At 33.4% G+C, this 26,596-nt stretch overlaps 1 protein-coding gene and 2 pseudogenes across 2 annotated transcripts; 2 read left to right on the top strand and 1 right to left on the bottom strand.

The window, feature by feature from the left end:
• Nucleotides 1-1,060: 1,060 nt before the first annotated feature.
• LOC149387402 (putative pinoresinol-lariciresinol reductase 3 pseudogene) lies at nucleotides 1,061-1,887 on the top strand (annotated as a pseudogene). Its single transcript, XR_016300627.1, has 3 exons — nucleotides 1,061-1,320; nucleotides 1,416-1,550; nucleotides 1,729-1,887. The product of XR_016300627.1 is annotated as a putative pinoresinol-lariciresinol reductase 3 pseudogene (transcript).
• Nucleotides 1,888-13,354: 11,467 nt separating this feature from the next.
• On the top strand, nucleotides 13,355-14,019 carry LOC149387401 (protein DETOXIFICATION 13 pseudogene; annotated as a pseudogene).
• A 7,984-nt stretch (nucleotides 14,020-22,003) lies between these two features.
• LOC149387400 (uncharacterized) lies at nucleotides 22,004-23,135 on the bottom strand. Its single transcript, XM_089622138.1, has 2 exons — nucleotides 22,948-23,135; nucleotides 22,004-22,829 (listed from the first exon to the last, which is right to left on the bottom strand). The coding sequence occupies exons 1-2, from the start codon at nucleotides 23,133-23,135 to the stop codon at nucleotides 22,004-22,006; spliced, it is 1,014 nt and encodes a 337-aa protein (XP_089478264.1).
• Nucleotides 23,136-26,596: the final 3,461 nt, after the last annotated feature.

The raw sequence follows: 26,596 nt of genomic DNA, 5'->3' as shown, positions 1-26,596 counted from the left end.
GCTCACATCGTCTGACTATTGGGGCTATAGATTTCTTTACGGAGGACCCGGTGGTTCTAATTGCGCTCATTAGCTTATATATGTATTTGAGTAATAATAATAATTATAATAATTTCCATTGATTTTCTTGTATTTTGTTTTGTTATAAAAAGCTTGAACCGATTTATTTTTTTCCTGGGTGAATTTTCTAATCATGATAATGTTTTTATTTTTTATAGTAGAATGCTTGCCTGTAGGGTCTTTGAATTTGACGAGTTTTGATGTTTGGGTAGATAACTTATTTTTTTTAATTAGACCTTTTTAATGGAATTCTAAGTGGCATTTGATACTAGATTTGAATACGGTATTTCTGTTTTTTAACTTTAATTTGACCGGTTCTGTAATCATTCTTACCACGAGCGCAGCTAACTTATTCCAAACTTAATAGCACACCTGAATTCAGTTCTTAAACATGATAAGCTTAGATAAATATGTTATTGTAAGAAAGATGACGATAATTATAAGCGAGACTCACTAGTGTATATAATTAGGTTAGATAAATGGAATTTTATACTAAAAATATTGAAAAGATGACGATAATTATAAGGTCCCTTATGATAGATGTTTTTATTTGGACATAATTGCCTCACTCTATTCAGTTGTAGGGTTTAAAATTAGTTTACAAATTAATACTTATAAAATATAGGGTATTACTAGAAGAATAAAAAAGGGATCCCAATAAAAAATGTAAAAGGACATAAAAGTCTACCATCTTAAAAGGAACGCATTTAAGAAAAAATGGCATTAATTAACCTATAATAATTTTTTATGTCCTTTTTATATTTGTTAATGCATCATATTTTGTATATATTTTAGAGAAAATGATATTTATTGCGTCCCTATTTTGAGATCGGTAAACTTTTATGCCATTTTTTATTTTAAAAATAACTTATATTTGCATAAAATTTTACATTAAAAAAAAGAGACGAATTTTGTAATAAATGTGAAATGAGACACAAAAAAAAAAAATCCAATTTTAAAGGATACTTATTGGAAACTTAGATCGTCATTTTTCACTCGCATGTCGTTTTATTTGTATTTACGTCGTTTTGGCACACGACTTGCGAGCATAAGAGCCACCATTGACAGCCGAAAATGGAGGAGCAGAAGCAGAAGAATAGAATTCTGATCGTCGGAGCGACGGGGCGTCTGGGAAGGCATTTGGCCGAGTTCAGCCTCCGATCATCTCATCCCACCTTCGCTCTCGGTAGGTCATCTTCCTTCTCCCTCGCCGCCGATTCACTCCGATCCCTCTCCGCCGCCGGACTTACCATCCTCAAGGTCACTACCTCTCTCTTTCTCTCTCTCTCTCTATATATATATGTATTATTTGTATCTCTGCATTTTGGCTCTCTCGCTCACTATGTATCGCTCAGGGTTCTCTGGAGGACGAGCAGAGTCTGGTCGAGGCCGTGAAGCAAGTGGATGTCGTAATCTCCGCAGTACCGAGCAAGGAAGCTCTCTCTCAGAAGCTTCTGATCAAAGTCATCAACCAATCTGGTTCGATCAAGGTCAGTTTCGCTTTTCTCTTTCTCTTCTATCTCAGTCGTGATTAATTATGAGAATTTCAGTTCCACGGATTTTCCCTTATGTTAAAGGTGAATCGAATTGTGAATGATTGACAGATTTTGGGTCCTAGGTGAAGTGAACTCTGTTTGATTAGTCTTCATTGTTTTTGTAATTTGATAGAGGTTTATTCCGTCTGAATTCGGAGTTGATCCAGATCGGGCTCGAGTTTCCGATATTGATGGCGGTTTCTACTCGAGAAAAGCCAAGATTCGCCGCCTGATCGAATCCCTGGGAATTCCCTACACTTATATATGCTGCAATACCAAACAATCCAATTGAGTGCTATAATTTGTGTCTAAAATTGTAAAACAAAAGAAATCCATTTTACTATTGATCCCAAGGATTTAGACTAGCGGGCTTAATTAGTTGGGTAAAATCAGATACCCACAGTTAAAAAAAAATAAGGAAAATTTCACACATATATCGTTTAAAGATGATAAGTCACTGAATACCTCAATTATTGAATATTCTATAAAAACCTCTTTTTTTTAGTTTTCAGATGATTTAATAGTTACATGAAATTAGACGGTAAAAACAACCAAGAAAAAGTTAAAGGAAACGGTAAACAATAAAAAAAGTCAACTATTCTATATGTTGTACTAATTTTGTCTGTCAATATGTACACAGCCAATAAAAGATTGAAATACCAAGCGAATTATGAAGTGATTATAAATTAAAAATAAAAATAATTTTCTTTTTGTTCAGTTCAACAACACTGCTAATAGGTTCAGTACTTCTCATAAAAAAATTGACTTGCCTTGATTAAATCTAGAATTAAATGTCTGTGCTATGAAGCTTCGAGCTTGTGAGTTTCCGGCGTTTTCCTCAAGAAGTTGAGACTAAGTTGTGTTGTTCGCCACCCATAACAAAAGAGAGGAAAAACATTAAGCAAAATGTCACATTTATATAAAATAAAATAAAAACACCTTTAGCGCTATTTTGTTAAAATAAAAATCAGAGAGTATAAATATTATTTTGTTAAAAATCTGAAATTCTGAATACCATCTCTTTCAATTTCAAAATCTTCTTTTAGCGCCAATTTTTTTTTTTTCAACTCCAATCACAACACTAAATTTCACACTAAAAATACTATCCTTCATTACTATATTATTAAAATCAATAAAATAGTAAAATAAAGTTGGTTTGGTAGTGATTGGAGAAGATTTTGCACTATACTTGATGATATACTGTGTGGGAGGAGTTGGTTTGAATCAATGTCATATCAACATAACGGCTAAAAAATATATATATAAAACGTATGCTACATTAAAATCCTTAAGTGTAAACAGACTTAATGATGCAGAGTAAATATGAGATTTTAATAGAAAATCTTAATCTTTTATTTTTTAAATATATTGTAATCAGAATTAGTTTTATTAGTAGTAGTTAAGTATTAGTATTCTCTATATAGAAATAGATACTATAGTTATATAGCATATTCTCTACGTGATAATATATATCACTAATATATCATAGTATTAGTTATATCCTATATATAGTATTACATACGTAAGTTTTAATATCCTTTCTATATATAATTTAGAAATAATATATAATATTAGTTATAATATATATGTATTCGAATTCTTACATTCTATATATATATATATATATATAATTAAATAGGTTTATTTAGTATCATATACGTATTAAAGTATTGAATATTTTATTTTATTTAGTTTTTGAATTCAGGATCGTAGTAGAGAGAGATTAAGGTTTTATTATAAATAGGCTTTTAGACCTCATTGTAATGCAGTTTTAAAATGAATGAAAAATCGATCTTTTGATCAAGAGTGTTTTTCCGTCTTTCCTATAATCCAAGTCTACATCACTTAATTAGTTATAAATCTCTTTGTCTTTCATGTTTAGGTATCGCCGCATATTTTACATTATTCAACGACAATGTTGCTGAAGAGATATTCATTAAATTGTTCTAGCGGCATTGTTGTCAAAGATAGTTAAATAATCAAAATAAATGACACGAATATTTGGCTTATTTATTCGCAAAAACATCTGTGACAACACTGTCATCGAGATTCAATTAATTTAAAAAAATGTTTCGGCTAAATTTTAAGCTGTTAATTTTTCTTCTCTAACCATTTCGGAAAAATGAATCTCAGCCAAATAGGAGATACCCGTTCATATTTTTAAGGTAAAGCATGTCCATTTTCTGTAGTTGTTGCAACCGACTATGCATATTAAGCAAGCAAAGAATGGAGTCTAAAAACTAGAAAGTGAAGTTACATGTCAAGTGATCAATCTTTGACCAAGTTTTGAATACAGAGCTAGTAAAGCAAAACAAAATAATAAGAAATTTAAAATTTCAATTACATATATGGCATAGCATAGCCAATGTTTTTTTGTCTTTACTTTCACTATCTTTTTTTAATACCATATATTCATACATTCCCTTCTTACGGTACAGTCTAACTAATTATCGTAACATTGCACTGTACATCTTTTAAACTTAAGTTTTTATTCAAGAATTAAACAGTAAGTCCTTATCAGTGTATATATTGCTTTGAAGCTAGCTATGGTAATGTAACCTCTCTAGAGAAAGAAAAAGAAAAAAACTTCACCTAATTCACCAACACATAGCCAGCCTTTTAAGTTCTAACAAACTATATACTTTAAACTGAGACATTTTAATTTGAATACATACACATACATGAAGCCCTATAAAACAAGTGTGAAACCCCACGCTTTTGTCTCATTCAGAAAAGAAACATATTTTTTATTATTACTACCCTCTAAAGCTCAAACACATTCTTCTTCAATAATTACTATCAGTTATAACTATGATGAAGATAGCCAAAAGAAACAACTCATTTGATCATCACTTCACTATATTGCTAATATGTCTCTGCTAAGAAAGATTTGGGTTGATTTTATTATAATTGCGCTCAGACACACTTTGAAAACTAATATTTGGACATTAATTGTTTTATATATATATATATATATAATAATAATATATATATTTATGTACATATATATACAAGTATATAATTACAACTTAACAAGCATACCAGTTTCTCTGCTCTTGCATTGAATGATCTTTTACCAATGAAACACAGATACACAGATGAGCATTAACTCTTCAAGTGCTTTGATTCGTGACACAATCAATTGGTCGCAAAAAAGCTATAAAACAAATAATAATACAAAATATGGACCCACTTTCGTGGATTATTTTCTATTGATTTTGGTAATTTGAACTTTAATTAATTCGTGGATTGTGACGATGGATGGAGAAATTGACGGAAAACAAAAGGATAGTTTTTGCTTGGAAAAATTAAAAAGGTTGTTACTCTTGTTCTTGTTGGAATTTTGTGATGTTGTAGAGATTCTATACACACCTGTTTTCCATTTCCAATACCAATTTTTTTTATGCGAGACAAATTTCCAATATTTGACCATCTGAAAAAAAAAGTTCTAAGATGAAAGTACTGTTGGAATTTTTTTTTATGAATTGCTTTTCTCCCTTTAATGCATCATCACATGCTTGTAAAATATATTTGAATTTGAAACTTCCATACTAAAAATAAAATAAAATAGACAAGTCTAAATATCAATTTCTGATAGCCCTCATCAACATATGAAAGAAAATGCTGATAGCTACACTTCAGGGAATAAACTATAGCCTTTAAAACATTGAGGAGGTTATTCATATGCATTAAAGTGAGATGAAAATAAAATAAGAAAACAACCTTTTGTTTGTTTTAGCTTTTAGTACGGGAAGAAAAGAGGATGTGTTGAATTCTCTTCCAACAAACAAAGAACTTTAGCTTTCAAAAAATAAAAATGAAAATAACGACACTATTAGATAAGATAAAAATATATTATAAAAAGTCATATAAAAAGAAAGATAACGAAAAAATTGATAAATGTTGTGAAAAAACTCCCAAAATAATTCCCTCACTTTTACTCATTACCACATATTTTTCTTGGTCAACACAAAATAGAATACAAGTTTCAAATTTTAGCAATGAAAAATGTTACAATGGTAGATAATTTGAACCAAAGAGCCTTAGTCAACTCTATATACATCTGCTAAAAAGGTTCAAATCGAGAGATCGATGATCATTTATAACAATGAACGCATTGAATTCATAAGCTAACGAAAACCACTGAGTAATCAAACAAATACCAGAATGTGGTCGCGAACTTCTAAACTAATCGTCCAAGCCCCAGAATGGTCAGGTCTATCTCTCTCTCTCTCTCCTCTCTCTCCCTCTTCTCACTTCGTCTCTCTCCTCTCCCCTCTCTCATCTTCTTCTTCCTCATTTTGCTTCCGCCATTTTTTTTTCCAGAATGAGTTTATAGTTTCAAGCCGAAAACGACATAACATGGACAAACGGCATGTCATTTTCAGAGAAAATCAAACGAAATAACATGGAAAAACGACTTTCATGAGTTCGTCGGCCGTTTTCCCGACGAAAACGACACCGCCGGCGAAAATCGGAGAATTTCGGCGACATTTAAATCCATGTTTGCAAGTATATCCCTTGATAAAAAGGCATCATAAAAAGTTATATCCCTCAAAAACACTCTCACAGAAAGATAAAGACTTAAAAAAACATCTTAATTTGCATTCAGTCCCATATACATTCTTCCAATTTGTCGTATAATGTTTGTGGCGACATTAACTGTAATCGTCCAAAGTTACAATAGCTGGTAAGATTATTGAAGAATGATATTGGCTTTCACCAAATAAGACACACTTGATTTCATCACATCGTTCCTACAAAAGGGTTTTTCCGGTCACCACCATTCCAAAAGGGCTTTTCGGTCACCACCGTTCTCCAATTCTAGGGTTTTGAATCTGCAGAAATTACATATAATCCATACATAGATATATATGTTATTTTGCTTATATTCTGTTTTTTTGTTATATATAGCTAATAATGTAGGTTTAGGGTTTGCAATAAACTGGAAGTTATTTTTGCTTCTAATAAATAAAAAATGTACATAATGAGACTTCAAATTTCTTCTTCTTCTTTTTAATAATTATGACATCAGACATCAAAACACCCTTTTTCGATAAAACGTGACGAAACACTTGCCACTAAATAGATTCCAAACATTCCAATGTATGCACACTGATACAGATGATATTGAAAAGAACATCTCAAAATTACATATACAACACTTAAACTAAGCCAAACAAAGCTTTTGTTTTGTAGTAGCTAAAAAAAAATACTAGTTCATAACAGAACTCATGTTATTTGTATGGGTGAATTATTTCTTCTGATATATCTTAACAGTTGAATAAATATACGGATTGCAATAATCTGTCAGGATAAAGTAAAATAAAAAGGTATTCAAAACATTAAATGGAAAGAGTGGATTTTCAAAACTAGCTTTCAGTAGGAAAATCACGCATCTGAAATACGAAATGAACTTGATCATTGATACACTCGTAATCAAATGAGAATCTGTAAATTGTATGCCACGCTGAAATTAGAGGTCAGCCCTAGAAATATACATATACAAATGAAAACCCTAGAGATGTATGTAGATCGGCAAAATTTTAAAATCAATGCGTCTGTATTAAAAGCAAAAGATTAACTCTACTACCATAAAAATACCCCACGAACAATATAACACAGTAGATAAAAAAAATAAAGAAAATTTAGATTAAAAAACACCTAGTTATACCAGAGGGACTTTAGGTGATAATGTTGTATATCAAAGTGACGACGACAGAAAGATAGAGAGTACGAATGAGTGAGATGCTATAGCTTCCATGCATTTCAAATCATCTGTGCTCTCTATCTTCTGTCAGCATCTATAAACATACACCACCATGTCTCCTCTAATTAACACAAACATAAATATAATAAATATGTATGTATATATATATATATATATATATATAAATATACATCAAGCGAGAGGGAGAGAGAGTAGCGGTAATATTTTTTTTAAATGCTTCTAGCCGTGATATTAACTTTTTGTGGTTGATACTTGATATAGGCAAATTTAGAGAGAGGGAGAGATAGGAAGAGAGAGAGAGAGAGAGAGAGAGAGAGAGAGAGAGAGAGAGATGAGAAGCGCAGTGATGTTGTTGAGACTTGAGAGATATGAAAACTTGTTGTGGATGAAGTCTATTTATAGGGAAACTTGTGGTTATGCAATCATTATTTTAAATTGTCTTTTATTACTTGTTAATTCGTGAGAAACAATAAGCTTATATTAAAAAAAAAAAAAAAAAAAAAAAAACTGTGAGCCTATACACGCAAAACAATAAATATGGAGAGCAAGTTGAGCAAACGAAAAGCTGATCATGCTCGAGTAGAAGCATAGACAACTCACACATTTACAGTTAAAAATATGTCCTATTGGGACTTTTGTCTTCATCTATGAATCTGCTTTTAAATTTTGATATATATATATATATATATATATATATATATATATATATATAATTTAAACTAATAATTTGAGTTCATGGCTGAAACAAAAAATAATTCGTTGAATGTTCTGCATCCCACTTATACTGGCAATCATGCATGGTGTCCTTTTTGTGCTTTGAAACTTGTTATTTAGGAAAGAGAGAAATTTTGTATTAAGAGTAAGACTAAAACACAATTACACATAGGTTTGTCTGGACCTTTTTATTTTTTCCTTTCAAGAACCAGTAAACTGGCTGATATTTGATATTAGGATTTTGAGGGTAATGGTCACACATTAAAGTTTAAATACACTTCTAATGGTGTTAGATATCGATATCAGCACGATTTTTCAGTTTTAGTTCATATACATAGAAATTTTACACAAAGAATAGTGCATATAATAATAATAAACTCTACACAATTTTTTAATGGTTTGGTTTATAATAACACAAATACATATATAATACCATACATAAATTCCATAGACATACATATATCTTATATGTTTACACATTACAAGTATATACTTATAATCATATTTTTTAATCAAGTGAACAATTAAATGAGTTGAAATAATTAAGCATATGATAAAATAATTATTTTAATTTAATATAATGTTTCATGCGTAAACATGGCTTTTTGAATAGAAAGTGGATATTTATTTTAGTTCACATTCATGTGTCTTGAAACTTCACAGTGGCACTTGCATGGTTAATTCTATTCGAATTTCGAACCATTAGTTGTTTGGTTAGAGTGAAATGTCATTTAATGTTATGTATGTCCAACAAAATAACTAATAAAACAAGGTGGGACATGAATGAAATGTAAAAAATTTCGGTTGGCAGAAGATAAAAGCATTGGGGTAAGCAAAAAAAAAAAAAAAGGCTGCAAGAGATAAGTTTTTTTTTTTCAGAAAGAGATAAGGTTAATAATTAATGTTACAATGACAACACTCACGTTGCCAAGAGATATATGAGAACACAAAAGATGTATGACAACACAAAAGAGAATCCCTCGTCACACATGTCATATCTCTAGCTTGTAGTCTCATTGATTCACACACATAGGGGTTGAAAAAAAAGAGAGTATATATATATATATATATATATTGTTGTCGTATTATATATAATGTTTCATGCGTAAACATGGCTTTTTGAATAGAAAGTGGATATTTATTTTAGTTCACATTCATCTGTCTTGAAACTTCACAGTGGCACTTGCATGGTTAATTCTATTCGAACCATTAGTTGTTTGGTTAGAGTGAAATGTCATTTAATGTTATGTCCAACAAAATAACTAATAAAACGAGGTGGGACATGAATGAAATGTAAAAAATTTCAGTTGGCAGAAGATAAAAGCATTGGGGTAAACGAAAAAAAAAAAGGCTGCAAAAGATAAGTTTTTTTTTTTTTTTTTTTCAGAAAGAGATAAGGTTAATAATTATGTGATAAGGTTATGTTACAATGACAACACTCACGTTGCCAAGAGATGTATGACAACACAAAAGATGTATGACAACACAAAAGAAAATTGCTTTCCTTTTCTCATGTCTTGGTAATTTTGGCTCCAAAATGTTCATTTAATACGTGGTTCGTGAGATAGTCCAGAACTATAGATGTTTTTGTTAGGACTGGAAATATAATTTATATGTTGATTGTCACTTAGTCTATAAATAGAGGTTAGAAATAATCATTTACCGCTAGCCTTCTGAGAGAGTTTGGGGTCTCTCGAATTCCTTGATTATCTTGTATTCAGTACCATTCTATTGAAATCTTCAAGGTTCATATCAGCTTTCTTTCTTCTGGTGAAATCGAAAAACACATATAAAATGATCCACTATTTAGAGCACTTACAGAATTTTGTCTAAATGATGGTATTCATGTTGATCGAAGATGATCTCCATTCTCGTGCCACTAAACTATAAGCCTAAATCCAAAAGAAGGGACAAAATATTAAAAGTTAATTTATCGTTCACAATGTGATTTCAGTGTTCAACAATAATTAAAGTGAATCAGAAGAAGAATGTTTCGCTGACTTGATCATAATTTTTTTTTTTGTTGGTATACTAGATTCAAAAGATACCGACAATAGAGTTGAAAGACGTTGAACTCAAGCCCGTGGGAGAAAATCCATGGGATTCCGAGGACGAACCGAACACAAACGAAATAGGAGAAACCGAGGAAGATGCTGTATCTAGTGATTCCGTAATAATAATGTATCTCGTTGTGGTGATGAAGATGCTGACCATCCCGTGAGCCGGTTCAACCGGCTTCAGACCAAATCGGGAATTGCAAAAGCGTTTCCGCTGGAGATTCTCGAGGATCCTTGTAAAGGCTACATTTCACATCTAGGCGAGTGCGTATTCGGGGTTGAAATCTTTGTTATCGAGTACAGAGGCAAAGTAGAGAGCGTTTCGATGCTCACGGGCAGAGAAATAACCAACCGAATCTTCACTTGGGTGATCAAGGACTTCTCCAAGCTGGGGAACGAATCGCACAAGTCCGAAGTTTTTGCTTCGGACAAAACGAATAAGTGGTGCGTGATTTGTCTTGTTTTTCTCTGGTGTTTGCGTTTTTTTTTTTTTTTTTTGGTATAATTATTAGTGTTGTTGTGCCGGGTTTCTGTAGGGTGTTTACGATTCTTCCGACAGTCTTTCCGGAAGGAAGTATGAGAGTTATAAGATCAATGGTATTGGAGCTATCTCCGGTGACATTTGGTGAAATTCGCGGGTCGGTTTACGCAGAGTATAAGCTGAGAGTGCTCGATCAAATCAATGGCAAACACTTTGAGCGCACAGGTATGTCCACCCTTTTTTTTTGTTGCAATTGTTACCAAATTTGCCTACTAAGAGCATGTCCAATGTAGTGTTAAAAAAATCGAGCTAAATGTATAATTTGATGCACAATACCAAACAATCCAATTGACTGCTATAATTTGTGTCTAAAATTGTAAAACAAAAGAAATGCATTTTACTATTGATCCCAAGGATTTAGACTAGCGGGCTTAGTTGGGTAAAATCAGATACTCACAGTTAAAAAAAAATAAGGAAAATTTCACACATATATCGTTTAAAGATGATAAGTCACTGAATACCTCAATTATTGAATATTCTATAAAAACCTCATTTTTTTTTTAGTTTTCAGATGATTTAATAGTTATATGAAATTAGACGGTAAACAACCAAGAAAAAGTTAAAGGAAACGGTAAACAATAAAAAAAAGTCAAATATAACAGGAAAAGCTTTAAAAAAATATCCTTGGAATAATAATGAGACATGAGATATTCTCGAAAAAAAAAAAATTAACCCGGTAGTCGAATAATTTCCTTAAAAAATAATAAGCATTTTTTTATATTTGGCGTTAGACCATTGCTAATCACACCACTCTAATTATGTAGTAGAGGTCCCAATTTTATAAGGAAGTAGCATTTACAATAGAATTCTACATCGGAGCATACGCGTAACCACATATTGTAAGATACTGGGCGTTTAGCAATGTGAAACGTTTAAATTGGTTATTTAGCATTACATATTCTAATGGATCCTTTTTCTATATGCTGCAGAGAGCTCATGTTTTGAACCCCCGAACAAAAGTCCGTGCAGCCACTTCACTCAGCTTATGCCGTTGGAGGATCTTCACGATGAGTCAAATGGATTTATCGTGAACGATACCCTGATTTTCCAAGCGGAATTTCTTGCTGTCTCTAAAACCAAGATGTGTGGCCAAAAAAGAGAGAAAAGTGGAGGCGACAAACGAGAGCGAGTGAATGCCAGCTCTTAAAAAAAAAAAATATATGTTCATGGGGTTTTTGTATATGGTGTCCATAATGTTCAAATGTCAACTTTCCATAACTGGGGCTTGATTTTTCATTATCTTGCAGGGGAGTAGCAAGTGACGGTTTTTTTTATCTTGGAGCGGAGTCTCAATCAAAAGAAGCAGATTGCTAAGTTTTGTTGATAATTAATTTTTTTTAAATCAATTTTTTTGATGCTATGCTTCTTTTTTTTTTTTCTTTTTTTTTTTTCCTACTAAGATGTTATGCTTCTGAGGGGACTTAGTTTTTATAGTGTATAAGAAGTATTTGCATGTGCTAAGTTAAAGTTATCAAATCATGAGTTTTTATAAGCCATGTGATATGATGTAAAAGAATTCTCAACTTTAGTATGGAAGAGGGTATTATTTTGCAGGAATTTAAAATGTTCGGGTATTATTTTGCACAATTGAAAAGTGAGGGTATTATTTTGCAGAAAAAATGAAATGGGAAGGGTTTAATATGTAGATTACTCAAATTAATTTAATTACAAGAGTACCATATGTTATCTATGTCCTTAAGAAAATCTCACAGATGCAAGTTTGAAGATTTAATGGACAAGTTTCCTTTTTTAGTTCATAGATTTATCCGTTTTTTCATCAATTTATAAACAATTTTATTGGCACTCTAACAAAGTAGCCAAATTGAAATGCTGCAATTTCAATTTGGTCAACCTTTTGAAAGTTTTAGTTAAATAATGATGTTATTAATTGCAAGCTTTAACAAAGTATGCATTTTAGGATGGAATACTTTGAGCATTAATTATTATGTTTGCATGCTTATATGGTTTGTATACGTTTCTCTGAGAGTATGTACGTACGCCGTTGAAATTCTGATTGTATTATCCTAATATTTATTCTCCGTACACTTTTATTGGTCATTTTGGGACTCACGAGTTTAATATCCTGTCAATAACTTGTAAACTATTATTACAAAAGATATCTCAACATTTATTTCTTGATCAATAATTGATATCTTATACTTGTCTTTCAATTTTTTTAAAACAGTTTATCAACGATCACTACCCTTTACACAATACCTGAAGGGCTTAGCGCGGCTGCAAGGTAATTACGGTTAATTATTTGAGGCATACTCATCTTTATTCATCCTATCACGTAGCTCAATAAAAATTAAAAATTAAAAAAACTATAATATATAAATTACCTTATATGTTTTGTTTGGTCTTTTTATCTATTCGACGTGGGACGTCCTTAACAATTGTTGCTATAGCATGGAGAATTAAACACGTGACCTTTTTATTTTTGGTGCTTGATTATTAATAATTTAATATGATGCTGACTCTTTGAGCTCACTTAACATGAGTCAAATTCGACAAAGAGTAACTTGTGACCTTATAAATCTTGTTTGGCCTCTTCATATTTTTCTGACATCAGATTCTTATCATTTTTTTTAACATGTTCAAACACTAGAGATTTATTTTATAAATTGTTTTAATTTGTTTTACGAATAGCACGAGAGTGGCAAATGAATTAGGAGGCGGTAACCCTCGAGCAGCTCGGCTTGTCGTGCAATCAGTCATGTCACTTGCGGTCTCAGAGGCTCTCCTCGTGAGCTCGACTCTCTTTGTCGGCCGTAGCGTTTTGGGTCACCTTTTTAGCAATGACGAGGAAGTCGTGAAATACGTGACCTCAATGGCCGCTCTAATTTGCATTGGGGTCATATTCGATAGTTTACAATGTGTCCTCTCGGGGATCGCCAGAGGATGTGGATGGCAAGATTTGGGAGCCTTTGTCAACCTTGGAGCCTACTATTTCGCCGGAATTCCCATTTCGGTCACACTCGGATTTTGGTTCGACTTCAGAGGAACGGGACTTTGGGTTGGGATTGTGCTTGGTTCATTTCTACAATCACTTCTTCTTTCTCTAGTCATAATTTTCACAAATTGGGAAAATAAGGTTAGTCTTTCGTGGCGTTTAAGATATAATATATATTTCTTAAATGATTTATATCGTATAGACCGGTTGATATTGTTAGTTATTGGCATACTAGTAATAAGCTATATAGATATAAGAATACGTCGTAATTGGAGCATTCATGGACTTTGGGTTGAACTTAGTATTTTTAACATTCCATTCCAATGTTTTATTATTAATAACTGTGGACTTTGATACGCGTAAGATATTGTAATGTTGCAGGCAACGATGGCCAGAAGGAGAATATTTCAAGGAAGATCTTTAGATGAAGATAACAGAGTGACCGATCACGTAGCTTTACTAACTTAAATTGAACACGCATGAAAATATAGACCGAACAATTTGACATTTTCTAAAGGTTGTACGCTGAAAGAATTTTGTTTAAGTTGATGTACTAATTTTTTTTTCCTTAATTATGCTCATATCAAGTTAAAAAGTTATTATCATACAAAATTATACTGGCGAGCATAAACGCAAAGAGTAAATTACCTCAAGTACCAACTTTTGAATTTTAATTAAACAAATACTGTCTAAATCAATTTAATTCAAAGAATACTGCTTTCACATTGTACAAACTTCAAAGATGGTTTTATGGTTGGTGTGAAAGTTGTGCCTCATCATCATGACAGATCAGCAACAGACTCAAGAGCTCGGGCTGGAGAGTTAGTTAGGATCGGCACATGTGGTTTAGGCAAGTTGTAACCAGGGTAGTGTGTGTATATAAACACTAACCTGGGTAGTTTCTTGGCATCGGTTCATTCATTGTATTGAGAGAAGTAAAAATATGAGAGTGTAAGAGATCAAGAAGAGGGTCTTGATCTCACGGGAAATACGAGAGAAATCTATTGTGAGGCTTGTTTGGTTTTTGGGTTGAAGCTTGAAGCCGAGATCAAAGGTTTTGATCGGATTTGTACTTGTAACTCTGTTGAAGATAGTGGATAATCGAAATAGGACTCTCTCGAGGCATGATTGGATTAGGATTCATTTTGAATCCGAACCAGGATAAATCAACGTCTTCTCCTTCTTCCTCTTTTTCTTCGTGCATTTGTTCTTCGCACAGATAACTTCCAGCTGAAGTTATCGCTGGTTTTGTGTTTTGATCTGCATTTCGTTATGAAATATTGTAGAATTATGTATTTATTGATGATATCAAGGAATCAGCGACTACATAGCGAACCAAAAAAATCATATAAAAAATTGTAAAAAAAAATCATATTAAAAAGTTTGTTAATTCACAGTTCTTTGACATTATTTGATCATGCGCGGCAATCAAAGAATGTCAAAAATCTAAATAAATTGTGTGATTATTTGGTGTTATATTTTATGAAATCTATGTCGGTATATAATTTTCAAAAATTTTTAGGAAGATTCATTTTATGTTTAAAAAATTTGGCAAAATCTTAAGCCGTGAATTTTTTTTCCCTTTAATGTTATTATCGAATCTCGATCACTTTACCATCGATGATTTTTTATACACTACTACAAATACTGTTTTCCGGTGCGGAAGATATTCGGGTGCGACTTTTCGCACCCAAAAGTCGCACCAAATAAGGCTTTTAGGTGCGACTTTTCGCACCCAAAACTCAACCAAGCATTTGAAAATTTTCGCTGATTTTTTTAACTTTAGGTGCGACTTTTCGCACCCAAAAGTCTATCAAAACTATTAGGTGCGACAAAGTCGCACCCAAAATCTAGGTCAGGATATAAAACAAATTTTCACTTCGATTTTCATTCCTTCTTAACCTAATTCCGAGCCTCTCTCTCTCCGAGTTCTCTCCTACCACCACCGAGCCTCTCTCTCCGACCACCACCGACGGGTACCACCACCATCGAGCGTCCTAAGGTGTGTTTCCTCTCCCTCTCTTTTTTTCTTCCTCTTTAATTTTCAGCCAGCTAAACATGTTAATAGGGTGCATAGGGCGTTGTCGGCCGAGCTTCTTCGCCACCGCGCGCGTCAACTGAGGCGCCGGAGCAAGGGGTAACCATCGGGAAGAGGACGAGGAAGCTGTGGGAACGAGAAATTCCTTGGGATGATTGGCCGAATATTAGGATGAACTAGGGTTAGAGAACCCGAGTTTTTGGGTTTTTTTTATTTGTATTGTTGGAAATGGCTGTTTGAGTGTTGATTAATTTTTGGACGAATTTAGTGTATTTCGTTACTCTTGGTCGTGTAAATTCTTTGGTTTCTGGTTAAGAATTCTGGATTTGTATTGTTGTTTTGAGGCTGTGATAATTTGTTTAAGACTTTGGATTTTGGATTGAATTATTGTCTTGGTTGGGTACAAGAACACAGCTGCATTTGCCTTATCGCAGATTTCATTTCGGCACGAATTCTTGAAGCTTCAAGACTCCGGACAGCTACAGAGCCAGGGCCTAATTGTCGCCATTTTTTTTTATTTCTGGTGACTTTTTAGGTGCGGAAAGTCGCACCTAAATGTCGCACCCGAAAGTCAAGACTTTTGGGTGCGACTTTTCGCACCCAAAACTTTTAGGTGCGGACTTTCGGGTGCGAAAAAGTCGCACCCAAAGTCGCACCTAAAGGTATCATTGGGTGCGAAAATTGACTTTCAGGTGCGAAAAAAGTCGCACCTGTTGCTATTTTTTGTACTAGTGATATTCTATAGAGTCATCGTCGAGAATGTCGCTACAGTCCGACCTATAGGTTAAATCAATGCTCGGATTCTTCTGTTTCCCGTCTCTCAATTGATTTTTTTCGCAGTTAACCGTCTTTATATTCGTGTTTGAGCATTATATATGAAAATAGTAAGAGGTTTTTATTACCTTTGCACACATTTGACCTTTTTTTTCCCTCTCATCCACTGTTTATTTTATTGAAATACTTAATTGTACTGTTGTTCGAACCTTGTAACTAATGTCACAAAAATGCGTGACGGAACATTTGGTCATCCAACGGAAAACAAAAGTATATATTCGAAATTTGATTCAAGTTTCAACAACACATCCTAGAAATGAAAAAAAAAAAACCCTACATAAATAAAAATATAAAAGTACACACGCAGCTTGGTATGTGCTACTACTACACATTTACTACCGGTGGACAATAAATACAACACCCACCAAGCCTTTGACATAAAAACGTTTGACATAACTTTGCAGTTAAATATAGATTTGACTTAAGTTTCAAAAATGAAAAAAAAATCCCTAAAAAAATTTACATTTATGAAAAAAAAAATCATACACATACCGTTGGTATATGTACTAAACATTTATTATCATAGTTGAAGTAAAATAACAAATAAAAAAATACACACTGTCCAAGTCTTTGACGAAAAAATAGGATATTCACACCGCTAACCCTTATTAATGTGACGACCCGACATTTCAGACCATCTTACTTATCTTATTTTTTAAAACTTACGAAAATTTGAGGTAATTTTTTTTTTTAAAACATAACTTAAAATATAAATTTTGAAAACTCATAACCTAAAAATAAATTTTCATTAAAACTTGATGAACGAAAACAACCAAAAAGTCGAAGTTGCATAATCGGAAATTAAAACCCAAAAAAATACCATTGTGAAATAAATACCATAAATAAAGTCTTAACCTTTAACGGAATTGAAAAACATAACTTAAACCATGAAAAATAAAACCTTGGGTTTGGCTTATTGAAAAACTGAAAGCAAAGTGGAAGTCTTTTATTCTCGAAAACGGTAACCATAACCCAACCCTCTCGCTATCGCCGCCGCTGATCCACCCTCCTCACTTGTTCATATGTTGTTTACCTACAACACGGACGTTTATACATAGAGTGAGCTAACGCTCAGCGAGAATAACTATAACTCACAAAACGTAAGCAATAAAATCAAATGCATGAACCGGTTATTAGTACTTGACATGAGATACCCTATTAAAATTCTATCGTATTTTAGTTCGGGGGTCCCCTAGAGTAACCGTACCGATTTCAGTGTACACTTTGGTAACGAACCATGAGGCTGCGACCTCCCATAGAAAGCCCCGTCACATACATAAACATATGAGGAACTCTCTATGTGAGCCCGTAGTTCGGCTCGAGAAATTCTTCTGGTTACCTCCGTAGTTCGAGGCGGTACGACTCTCTTGCTTACGTAACTTATTAACCGTGTATATTACGTTAAAATCATGAGCGACATAAGATAAAAACATACATGATAACATAGCTAGAAAGATAAGATGTGTTATAGATATTCTAATACACATCATAAGATAACATAATATATCGTCATATCATATCATACCAAGCACATTCCGAACAAACACACACACAAAAATTCACACCATACATAAATACTTCATATCACATAATACTTAATATATTTTTGAACTAATCCGTGTTGCAGTGAGATTATTCTCACCTGGATATCGGAATTACGATCGAAGACCGTTGAAGGAAAAAGATGCTCTTAATGACTCGGAACCTAAACGGAAAAGGTTGACAATTACTTATCAGGTAAGAAAATGATTTAATACATGACTTAGTTTCTGAAAATTTTCAGAAACGAGATCCGACGTGAAATTACTAAAATACCCTTGGCTATTAGGGTTTCGGGGAAAACTAAAACTCTGGAAAAACTTTTGTAAAAATTCCAGTACGTATAAAATATAATTTTGAGCACTTTTTGTAAAGGCATCACGGCCAAAATAAATTTTTAACTATTTATTAAAAATAAAATAAGATGCAACAATTTGGCTAAAAAAAAGAACTTGTAAAATCCAATCTGTGCATCGTTTCCAAAATTCTTATACCGTAAAACTTTTTGATTGAAACTTAAAATAAATTACATATTTAGAAAAAGGACACGTAGTACTAACCATTGCAAAAACTTTCGAATAAAAATAATTAACGGAAAATTCACACTAAGCGTCTGAAAAACGATTTCTAAAATTTGATCAAAACTGTAAAACTGGTACGCGCACCGATCGGAATTTAATCAGAACATATTTTTTGTTTCAAAAAAAAATTAATCGATTTAACATTTAGATAGAAGAAATATAAACCTAACTTTTCCAAAAAGAATCGATGAAAAATAATTATTTTTGAAGCCAGGGTAAGCGTATGAAAATCAGTGTTTGATTAAATCCGAACCAGAAACCCCTTTTTTTTTTATCTAAAAACCCACTAAAAAAATCAAAAACAATATAGAAATTAATTTGAGAAGACCACGAATTTCATACCTAACTTCTCAGATGGTTGTAAAAGAATTAGTCTTTTACGCTCATAGAACTCGAGAACAAAGAGTAAAAGATCTATCTATTTGGTGGCTAGGGTTTTATGGTGGAGAAGAAAGGTGGGGAGAGGAAGATCGGTGGAATGGGAGTGTGAGGAAAAAAAAAACAAAATCTTTCACGTTTTTCTTTATATAAGGACTTATTCTAACCCTAAAAAAAATCGTGTGATTTTTTTTTTATTATTATTTACTAATTACTGAATATAAGATAATGCTATAAAACAATATCTACAAAAATCACAGATTCTTTTCTTTTCGGTTACATCCACTAGCACTAGCTTTCCTATATATACTAAAAAGAATATAAATATGTATTATATTGTATAGGCGTAAACCAATATATAACCAAATGACTTTCTATATATAAATAAAACTATTATATATGTTTACATCCTGTGATTTTCTAGTAGATAAAACAAAAAAAAATTATTATTATTATAATTTTTTTTTGCTTACGATGTATATTATAAATATATACACAGGGTTATACATATATATATACGTGTACATACTCTGCACTCATTCTTATATAAATATATATATATATATATATATATATATATATATATATATATATATATATATATAACTCTATTCACATAACCCCTATATGCACACTAATTATTTCCAAGTCTAAATTACGTAATATCTATTTATATGTATAAATACCAAAAAAAAATATATCATATCACATGCCAAATATCATATATATATATATATATATATATATATATATTTATATAAAAAAAATCCTACTCTTTGGATTTAAAAAAATTCATAACATAAATTAGGAATCTTTTAGTAAGGTATAAACATTTTTTTTTCCAGGGTTTCACAATTAACATCGCGTCGGTTTAACCAAAGTATGACCGGTTAAATTTAACTGCACCGTTATGTTTAGCTGTCAATCATGGTTAAATATATAATCAGCTAACTTTATTTGATCGTGGTGGTAAATTATTAATCGGCTAATTAGTCACCTTCCTTCTACCGACCCACTTGATCATACATAAAGTTGGTCATATGGAATCAATGAAATAGGATCCCCAAGTCCATCTCATAGTTTGCGGAAAATGAAACCCCCGAAATCGTAAAAAAGGTATCGAGACCATTTTACACGGAATAAAAAATTTCTTGTACCATATTTTACGATTCTATAGTCCCATACTTTTATTTTCTTTTAGTTTGTTATTAATTAATTCAATTTTAAGGTATTTTATATAAGCAAAAACCATAAACTACTTAGAAAAACACTACAACATTACGAAATGGGACCGAATGATGATCTCAGTTCCGTCCCAATTTCAACAAGATGGAAAAAAAATCCCGATATCATTTTTTAGAATATTAGTTTATTTTTCATATGGTACCAATGATACAATAAATGCGTCCACATGATCCCATATGAGATCCGGCACGACTCGTATCTTCTTCCATCGCATCTTTTGTCGCTCGTCCCTTTGGCGGGAATTCCCCCGCCACGTCTTGGCTGTGCCTCCTCGTATAAATTATTTAAAAAAATTCATCAGGTTTTTTCGTCATTTTCTCCCACCGTAATTGTGGCCGTTATGTGGTCGCCGCATTCTCTTTAATCCGTAGATTTAATTTTGTTATTTATGACTGACTGTTCCAAACAGCACTCTACAGTCTACATCAAAATATATTTATATGCCAATTTGCGATCTATAAATGAATACTGACGTAGTTTGTTATTTTCCACTAAGCTTTAATGCATATTTTATATTAAGAAACTAAAATGTTGTCATCACTTTTGACTATTTAATAGTGAAATGAATTGACCAATGATATAACAATGAATATGTGTTAACATTGAACATGCATATAAATACAGTGTATTACATTGCAAACCCTTTTCTACTTAATCTTTCTCTTCCCGTTATATGCTATGAATTGTTGTATTATGGTGAAACCTTATCACTTCATCAATATGGGAAATAAATGTCCATTGAATGGAAATACACACAATATTAATTAATACCTACAAAGGCATATATTTCTTAACTCATTTTATAGTTATCTAGCTATGGCTGGGGCTGGCAGATACACACCAAACATAATATAAATAGGGTTATTAAGTTATATAGCCACACGGATATAGTGGATTGAGATATAGTCCACATTTGGTTAATTTCTTGTAAATAGCCAAGTAAACTTATTAACAGATTAATAAAAGCCTTATTTAACACAACCAAACATATATTTTAGGTAGTTAATAGGCTGCCACGTATGCATGTTGGCTATTTACAAATTATTTACCAAAGGTTGGCTAATTTACAATTCCTATAGTTCATGTGTCTTACTTAGCCAATTTTTTGATATAAATAAGTGAGAGAAATGGCTTTTCAGTGTTTTAGTTAGATAACAACATGGACTATAAATGAAAACTATAGTTTTGTTGGTCGTTTTTGCTTCTCTTTAAGAAGCCATGAATGTAGTGCAGCTCCGAAAATGAGGAGAAATTATGTCAAGGCCGTTCAGGTATAACTATAGTTTTTTTTCTTTTCTTCCTTTTTTATATTTATATTATTGTTTTTATTTACTGGTAAAGTAGTGAAGTACTTGCACTTTTTTTCTTTTGTAACTTGTAAGTCTTGTAAGTGATGAGTACGAATAGTTTAGATTATGCTAAAGAAACTAATAGATCCTGAAAAGATGTGATTTAAAGAGTAAAATAAATCTGGATATAAAAATCATCTAGATACTTTTATTTGTGTCGCCATCATTTGTATTTTGACACTTGAGTGTAGAAGTATTTTATTTTCTTTGAACAATTGATCTCTTTAAGTTCGTATTGATTTTGACGAATCAGTTCATTTATCTGAAAATTGAAATTAAATGCAAACGATTTGGCCATGCTTCTCTATATGGTCCAGGTCCTCCATTGCCCTTGTTCTCATCAAAATTCTAGAAGAAATTGGACCGGTGGTTGGTTTTAATTTTACTGTTTTGAAAAAATACCTAAAATGTTATTTTTTTTTTTTTGAGCAAAAGAATCAGACTTTCATTAATTTGGCATATCAGCCTTAAGATCAGCGTACAACCAGGGAGGGGCTTCATTGCACCACATAACATCAGAATTAAAATTGAGAGAGTATCTAGCAAGTTTATGGGCAGGAGTGATACAATCGCGGTTCAAAAAAGAGAAGTGGGTCTCTTCAAAGCTATCACGAAGGAACATGATTTCCTCGATCAACATACCAAGCTCGGTTGCTGGAGGAAGATTTTGCTGAAGCATGGATATGACGCGATGACAATCGGATTGGATTTCGATCTTGCGGAGTTGAAGGGCCGCAGCAGCTCGGAGACCAAAAATGATTGCCTTTGCTTCCGCTTCCGAAGGGCTGATGCGCTGGCTAGTCACTGCAATCCCTGCAGCGATGAGGTGACCACGGTGATCTCTGACAACATATCCCGCGCCGGATTTTCTCGTCTCCGAGCTGATAGCTGCATCCACCGTCACAGCAGTAATTCCTTGAATCGGAGGCCGCCAATTCAACGACCGGGCTGTCATATTATTGTTCTGATTGGCTTGCTTTGAGGAAGAGGTGAATTCGCGGAAAAAGTGGTCAGACCAATCCACCACCATTTTCGCTGGACGACTTCGACCCATAACCCAATCATTACGTGTATTCCAAGCTTGCCATACGAGAGTGAGTAGCCATTCCATGTCATCTTGCTTCAATTCTTTGGAGAGTCTAGCGAGGCCTCCGGCAATGTCGTTGGCTTCTTCGGGGGACATGGTATTAGTAATTCCAGCGGCTTTCCAGAGCTTCCTTGCTTCTCGGCACCCCCAGATGGCATGGTAGCTCGTCTCCCTCTCCTTTCCACACCTGCTACAACAATCAGAGGGTATGGGATCGCAGGCAAGAATTTGTAGGAAGCCAGTGATTACAGAGCTTCCATACAAACATTTTGATTTTCGGTGGAAGTCTTGTGCTCCAAAGAAACCGCCACCACGTCTCGCTGTCGCTGGGATTTGATCCGCTTGCTTCATCCCTCCAGTCCCGAGCTAAGCGATAGCCACTCTTCACACTATATTCGCCATTGTTGGTGAAATGCCATATAAGACGGTCCTTGATTGGAATATTGCAGCATGGTATCGAGAGAATATGCTCAGCGTCTTCCGGAGAGAACATAGTGAAATTCTGATTAGTTGCAATGGCAAGATGTCGCACACAATGTGTTGACAATGTGTCCGACAACTTGCTTGAACACAGATATGGATAAACAACAAAAAGTGCAGTAAACAAAGTACACAGGATATGGTTACCCAGTTCGGTGAAACACACCTACATCTGGGGGCACGCTGCCAGTGGAAAGGATTTTCACTATCTTGTAGTCAATAGTACACACAAGGTTATATCTGATTACAATCAACAAATCAATAAAACCTAGAGACTATTACTACCAGTGATCACCTAGACAGGGACTCCCCCTGAATTTGAGCTCCGTCTCAATTCCACCCTTCGAGCAACCTCCTGGCTCGGATGACCTTCAGTCTTCAGTAGTACGTGAACCTTCAATCACGAAAAGCACAAGAACCCAAATCTCACATACACTCAATCTGTAGAATAGTGTTTGAGAGAATACACCACTTAAAACCAAAACACACAGCCTCCCAGTCCGCCGATCTTGCACGTCTAAGAGCTCTGAGTGTTTTATCAAAAGTGTCAAGGCTGCTAAGGGAGAGCATACGGCTTTTATAGCAGCTGGACAATCCTGGAAGATATCTCGGGTTTCCTTACCCGGCCTCATGCGAATATCACAAAGTAAAGACTCCATCAAAGTGAATATTCGTGCAATGAAGATAGCGGCGGAGGATATCTTGTAATGAAGGCTCCAGCGAGGCAGATATCTTGTAATGAAGACAGCAGCGAGGCAATAACACAGCAATAAGTCGCCAGCGAAGCAAACAGACGAAACTGGAAACTTGCCTGAAATACTGTCTGCACACATGAGGAAAGATGTCAATCCAGAAGATGAAACATAACACCCGACATCTTTCCATACCACTTGCACTAAAAAATAAAGCCAACAAAACAACGTAACAACACATAGCAGTGATCAGATTGATATTCCAAGCCCCGGAGTGATGTTTCAGCTCAGCGACACTCAATTCACATGGAAGAGTTGGCGGCTCGATCAGCTTGAATAACCGCGGTCTCGGGATCCACCTATCATGTAGTACGTCTACTTGTTCGCCGTCACCAATACGCCATCGGGATCCCTTGGCAATTAGTTCTCGTCCCCACAAGATTCCTTTCCAAATTTGAGAGCTACCAGCCATATCATTAGCTTCAAGAAAGTCAGAGTTCGGAAAGTAGCTCATCTTGAGAACTTGATTCACTAGGCTGCTCGGATCTCTAATGATGTTCCAAGCTCTTTTAGCTAAAAAAGCTTGATTAAAATCTTCTAAGTGACGGAAGCCGAGACCTCCTTTGGCCTTATGATCACACAGCCTCTCCCATTTAGCCCAGTGGGTTTTCTTCTTCTCCAACGTGCTACCCCACCAAAAGGCATTCATAATTTTGTGCATTTTTCCGATTAAGCCCTTAGACAGTCTAAAGCAGCTCATGGCGTGGCTAGGAATCGCCTGGACAATAGCTTTTAAAAGGATCTCCTTACCGGCTTGCGAGAAGAGACCACATTTCCAACTTCTAATTTTTGTTCCACACCTTGTCGAGAACAAAGGTGAAACCTTCTAATTTTTAGATATATATTGATAGTCAATTGTAATTTGACTATTAATTTATAAAAATGTCAAAGGCTTTCTTTCATAGAATATTTATTGATAGTCTTCAATATTTCTATTCAGATATTGACATTGTCCATACTTCATATAGTAAAAAATCACTAAGGATAAATAGATATTATTTCAGTAAATTATGATCGGTATTTGAATAACTATGAAATACTGATAGTGTCAGCGGTAGCCGATATCTCAACAGATACCGGTACTTATATGGTAAATGTCAATAATATATTATCGTCATTAACCGATCACTTTTATTTTTCTCTAAAACTGATGAAGGAAATTGATGATCACTTTTATTTTTCTCTATGATAAAGAGGAATGAAGGAAAAATAATCGGCTGCGTGGACGTCTATAATCAGCCTTCACTTAGTCATCCTTTACTCAAAAATCACAAAATTCAGGTATTGATCAATTTACTTTACAGTCAGCAGGGATTCAATAGTACTTTTATTTAGTATAGTGACTAGAACAAAATAGATCACTAAACGCGATTATTTTGTTAACCCTTCTTTATTATTTTTTTTTTTGCTGCAGCTAAAACCAAGTGCTAATTTTCCTCAAAATATTGATCGTGCGAAAAATTCACTCGGTTCAAACACGCCATCATCGGAAGCTGGATTCTCGAGGAACGAGATTTGCCCTGAAGGAACAGTTCCGATATACCGAACAACAAAGGAGGAAAGAATTAGGGCAAGAAACATAACAAGACAATTGTTTCGCAAGATTGGTCAAAACCCTAATAGTGTCGGTCCGAATGACCATGTAATCAATCGGCACTTATATATCCACCTACATAATTTCATATTTATTTTCTTTTTAATGTCCTCGTTAATTAATTTTTTTCAGGAAGTAATGATCAAAATAAAGAAAGACGTAAAATTGAAGTATTTCGGAGCCCTTGGATCGACTTCGATATATAATCTCAGCCTTATACCACATCACATCAGGTACTTCGAATATTTCGGTTGAGGCTGGTCCTGTGGACGTGGTTAATTCTCTCATTGCTGGAACAATCGTAATATATAGATATCTATCTTCTCATTTGTTTTAATTAATTCGATTTTTTTTATCATTATATATTAATAATATGTTACATCTTTTAAAATATGATTATATGACATGCAGTTTTTTTTTAGGTTTCATCAACACTAAACGGTGATAGCAAACCTAGATTGTTTGTATATATTGGACGGTAATTCAGTATACTTTATATTTTTTTATTTATTAATCCTAATGATCTACAATTTGTAATAAATGAATTTATTTAGGCAGATAATAATAAAAGGACTGGGTGCTTCAACTTCGTGTGTAAGGGCTTCAGCCAAAAAATAGTTCCGAAAACCGCAGTTGAGCCTGTCTCCACAATCGGCGGAGAAACTTTTGAAATTAAATATAACATCTACCAAGTAATTAGTGTTATTATTAGTTTTCAGGCCATCTAACAAAATATCTATTTTTTCATAAAATAATTTTATACGTACGATGCATGGATTCTTCAAGAACAAGAACCATGCATGTCTTCACAAGTTTCTTGAAAATGTTATTAAAAAAAAAGATTCTTTAAAATGCAACTATAGTGATTTTTATTCTAATAATAAAAGGTCATTTTAAGTGTGGCTATGTATGTTAGAATTCGAATGTCAAGACTTTTTTTTAATATAATAAATACGAGATTTTAGCTATTTTTAACAACAAAAAAGGTAGTTAGACTACTAAAATTACCTGATGATGTAGCTAAATAGGCAATTTAAAGTTATGAATTTACAAAATAGCCAAAGTTTGTCTTAATTTAGTGAAATAACCAAAATGTGCAGTATGTTGGTTTCAAAAAAAAATTTGAAC

This window comes from Urtica dioica, chromosome 8 (genome assembly GCF_054948205.1).
Source record: "Urtica dioica subsp. dioica isolate 48M chromosome 8, U.dioica_male_clone48M_v1_H2, whole genome shotgun sequence".
Lineage (NCBI taxonomy): Eukaryota > Viridiplantae > Streptophyta > Magnoliopsida > Rosales > Urticaceae > Urtica > Urtica dioica.
The sequence above is the reverse complement of the archived record's forward strand: the minus strand, read 5'-3'. Positions and strand labels throughout refer to the sequence as shown.

What these genes read in the sequence shown, in the direction of transcription:
- LOC149387400 (XM_089622138.1), bottom strand. Translation starts at nt 23,135, where the DNA reads ATGTTCTCTCCGGAAGACGCTGAGCATATTCTCTCGATACCATGCTGC. An exon ending in GACAGCGAGACGTGGTGGCG is followed by an intron (nt 22,830 to 22,947) that starts GTTTCTTTGGAG and finishes TTGTTGTAGCAG; the next exon opens with GTGTGGAAAGGAGAGGGAGA.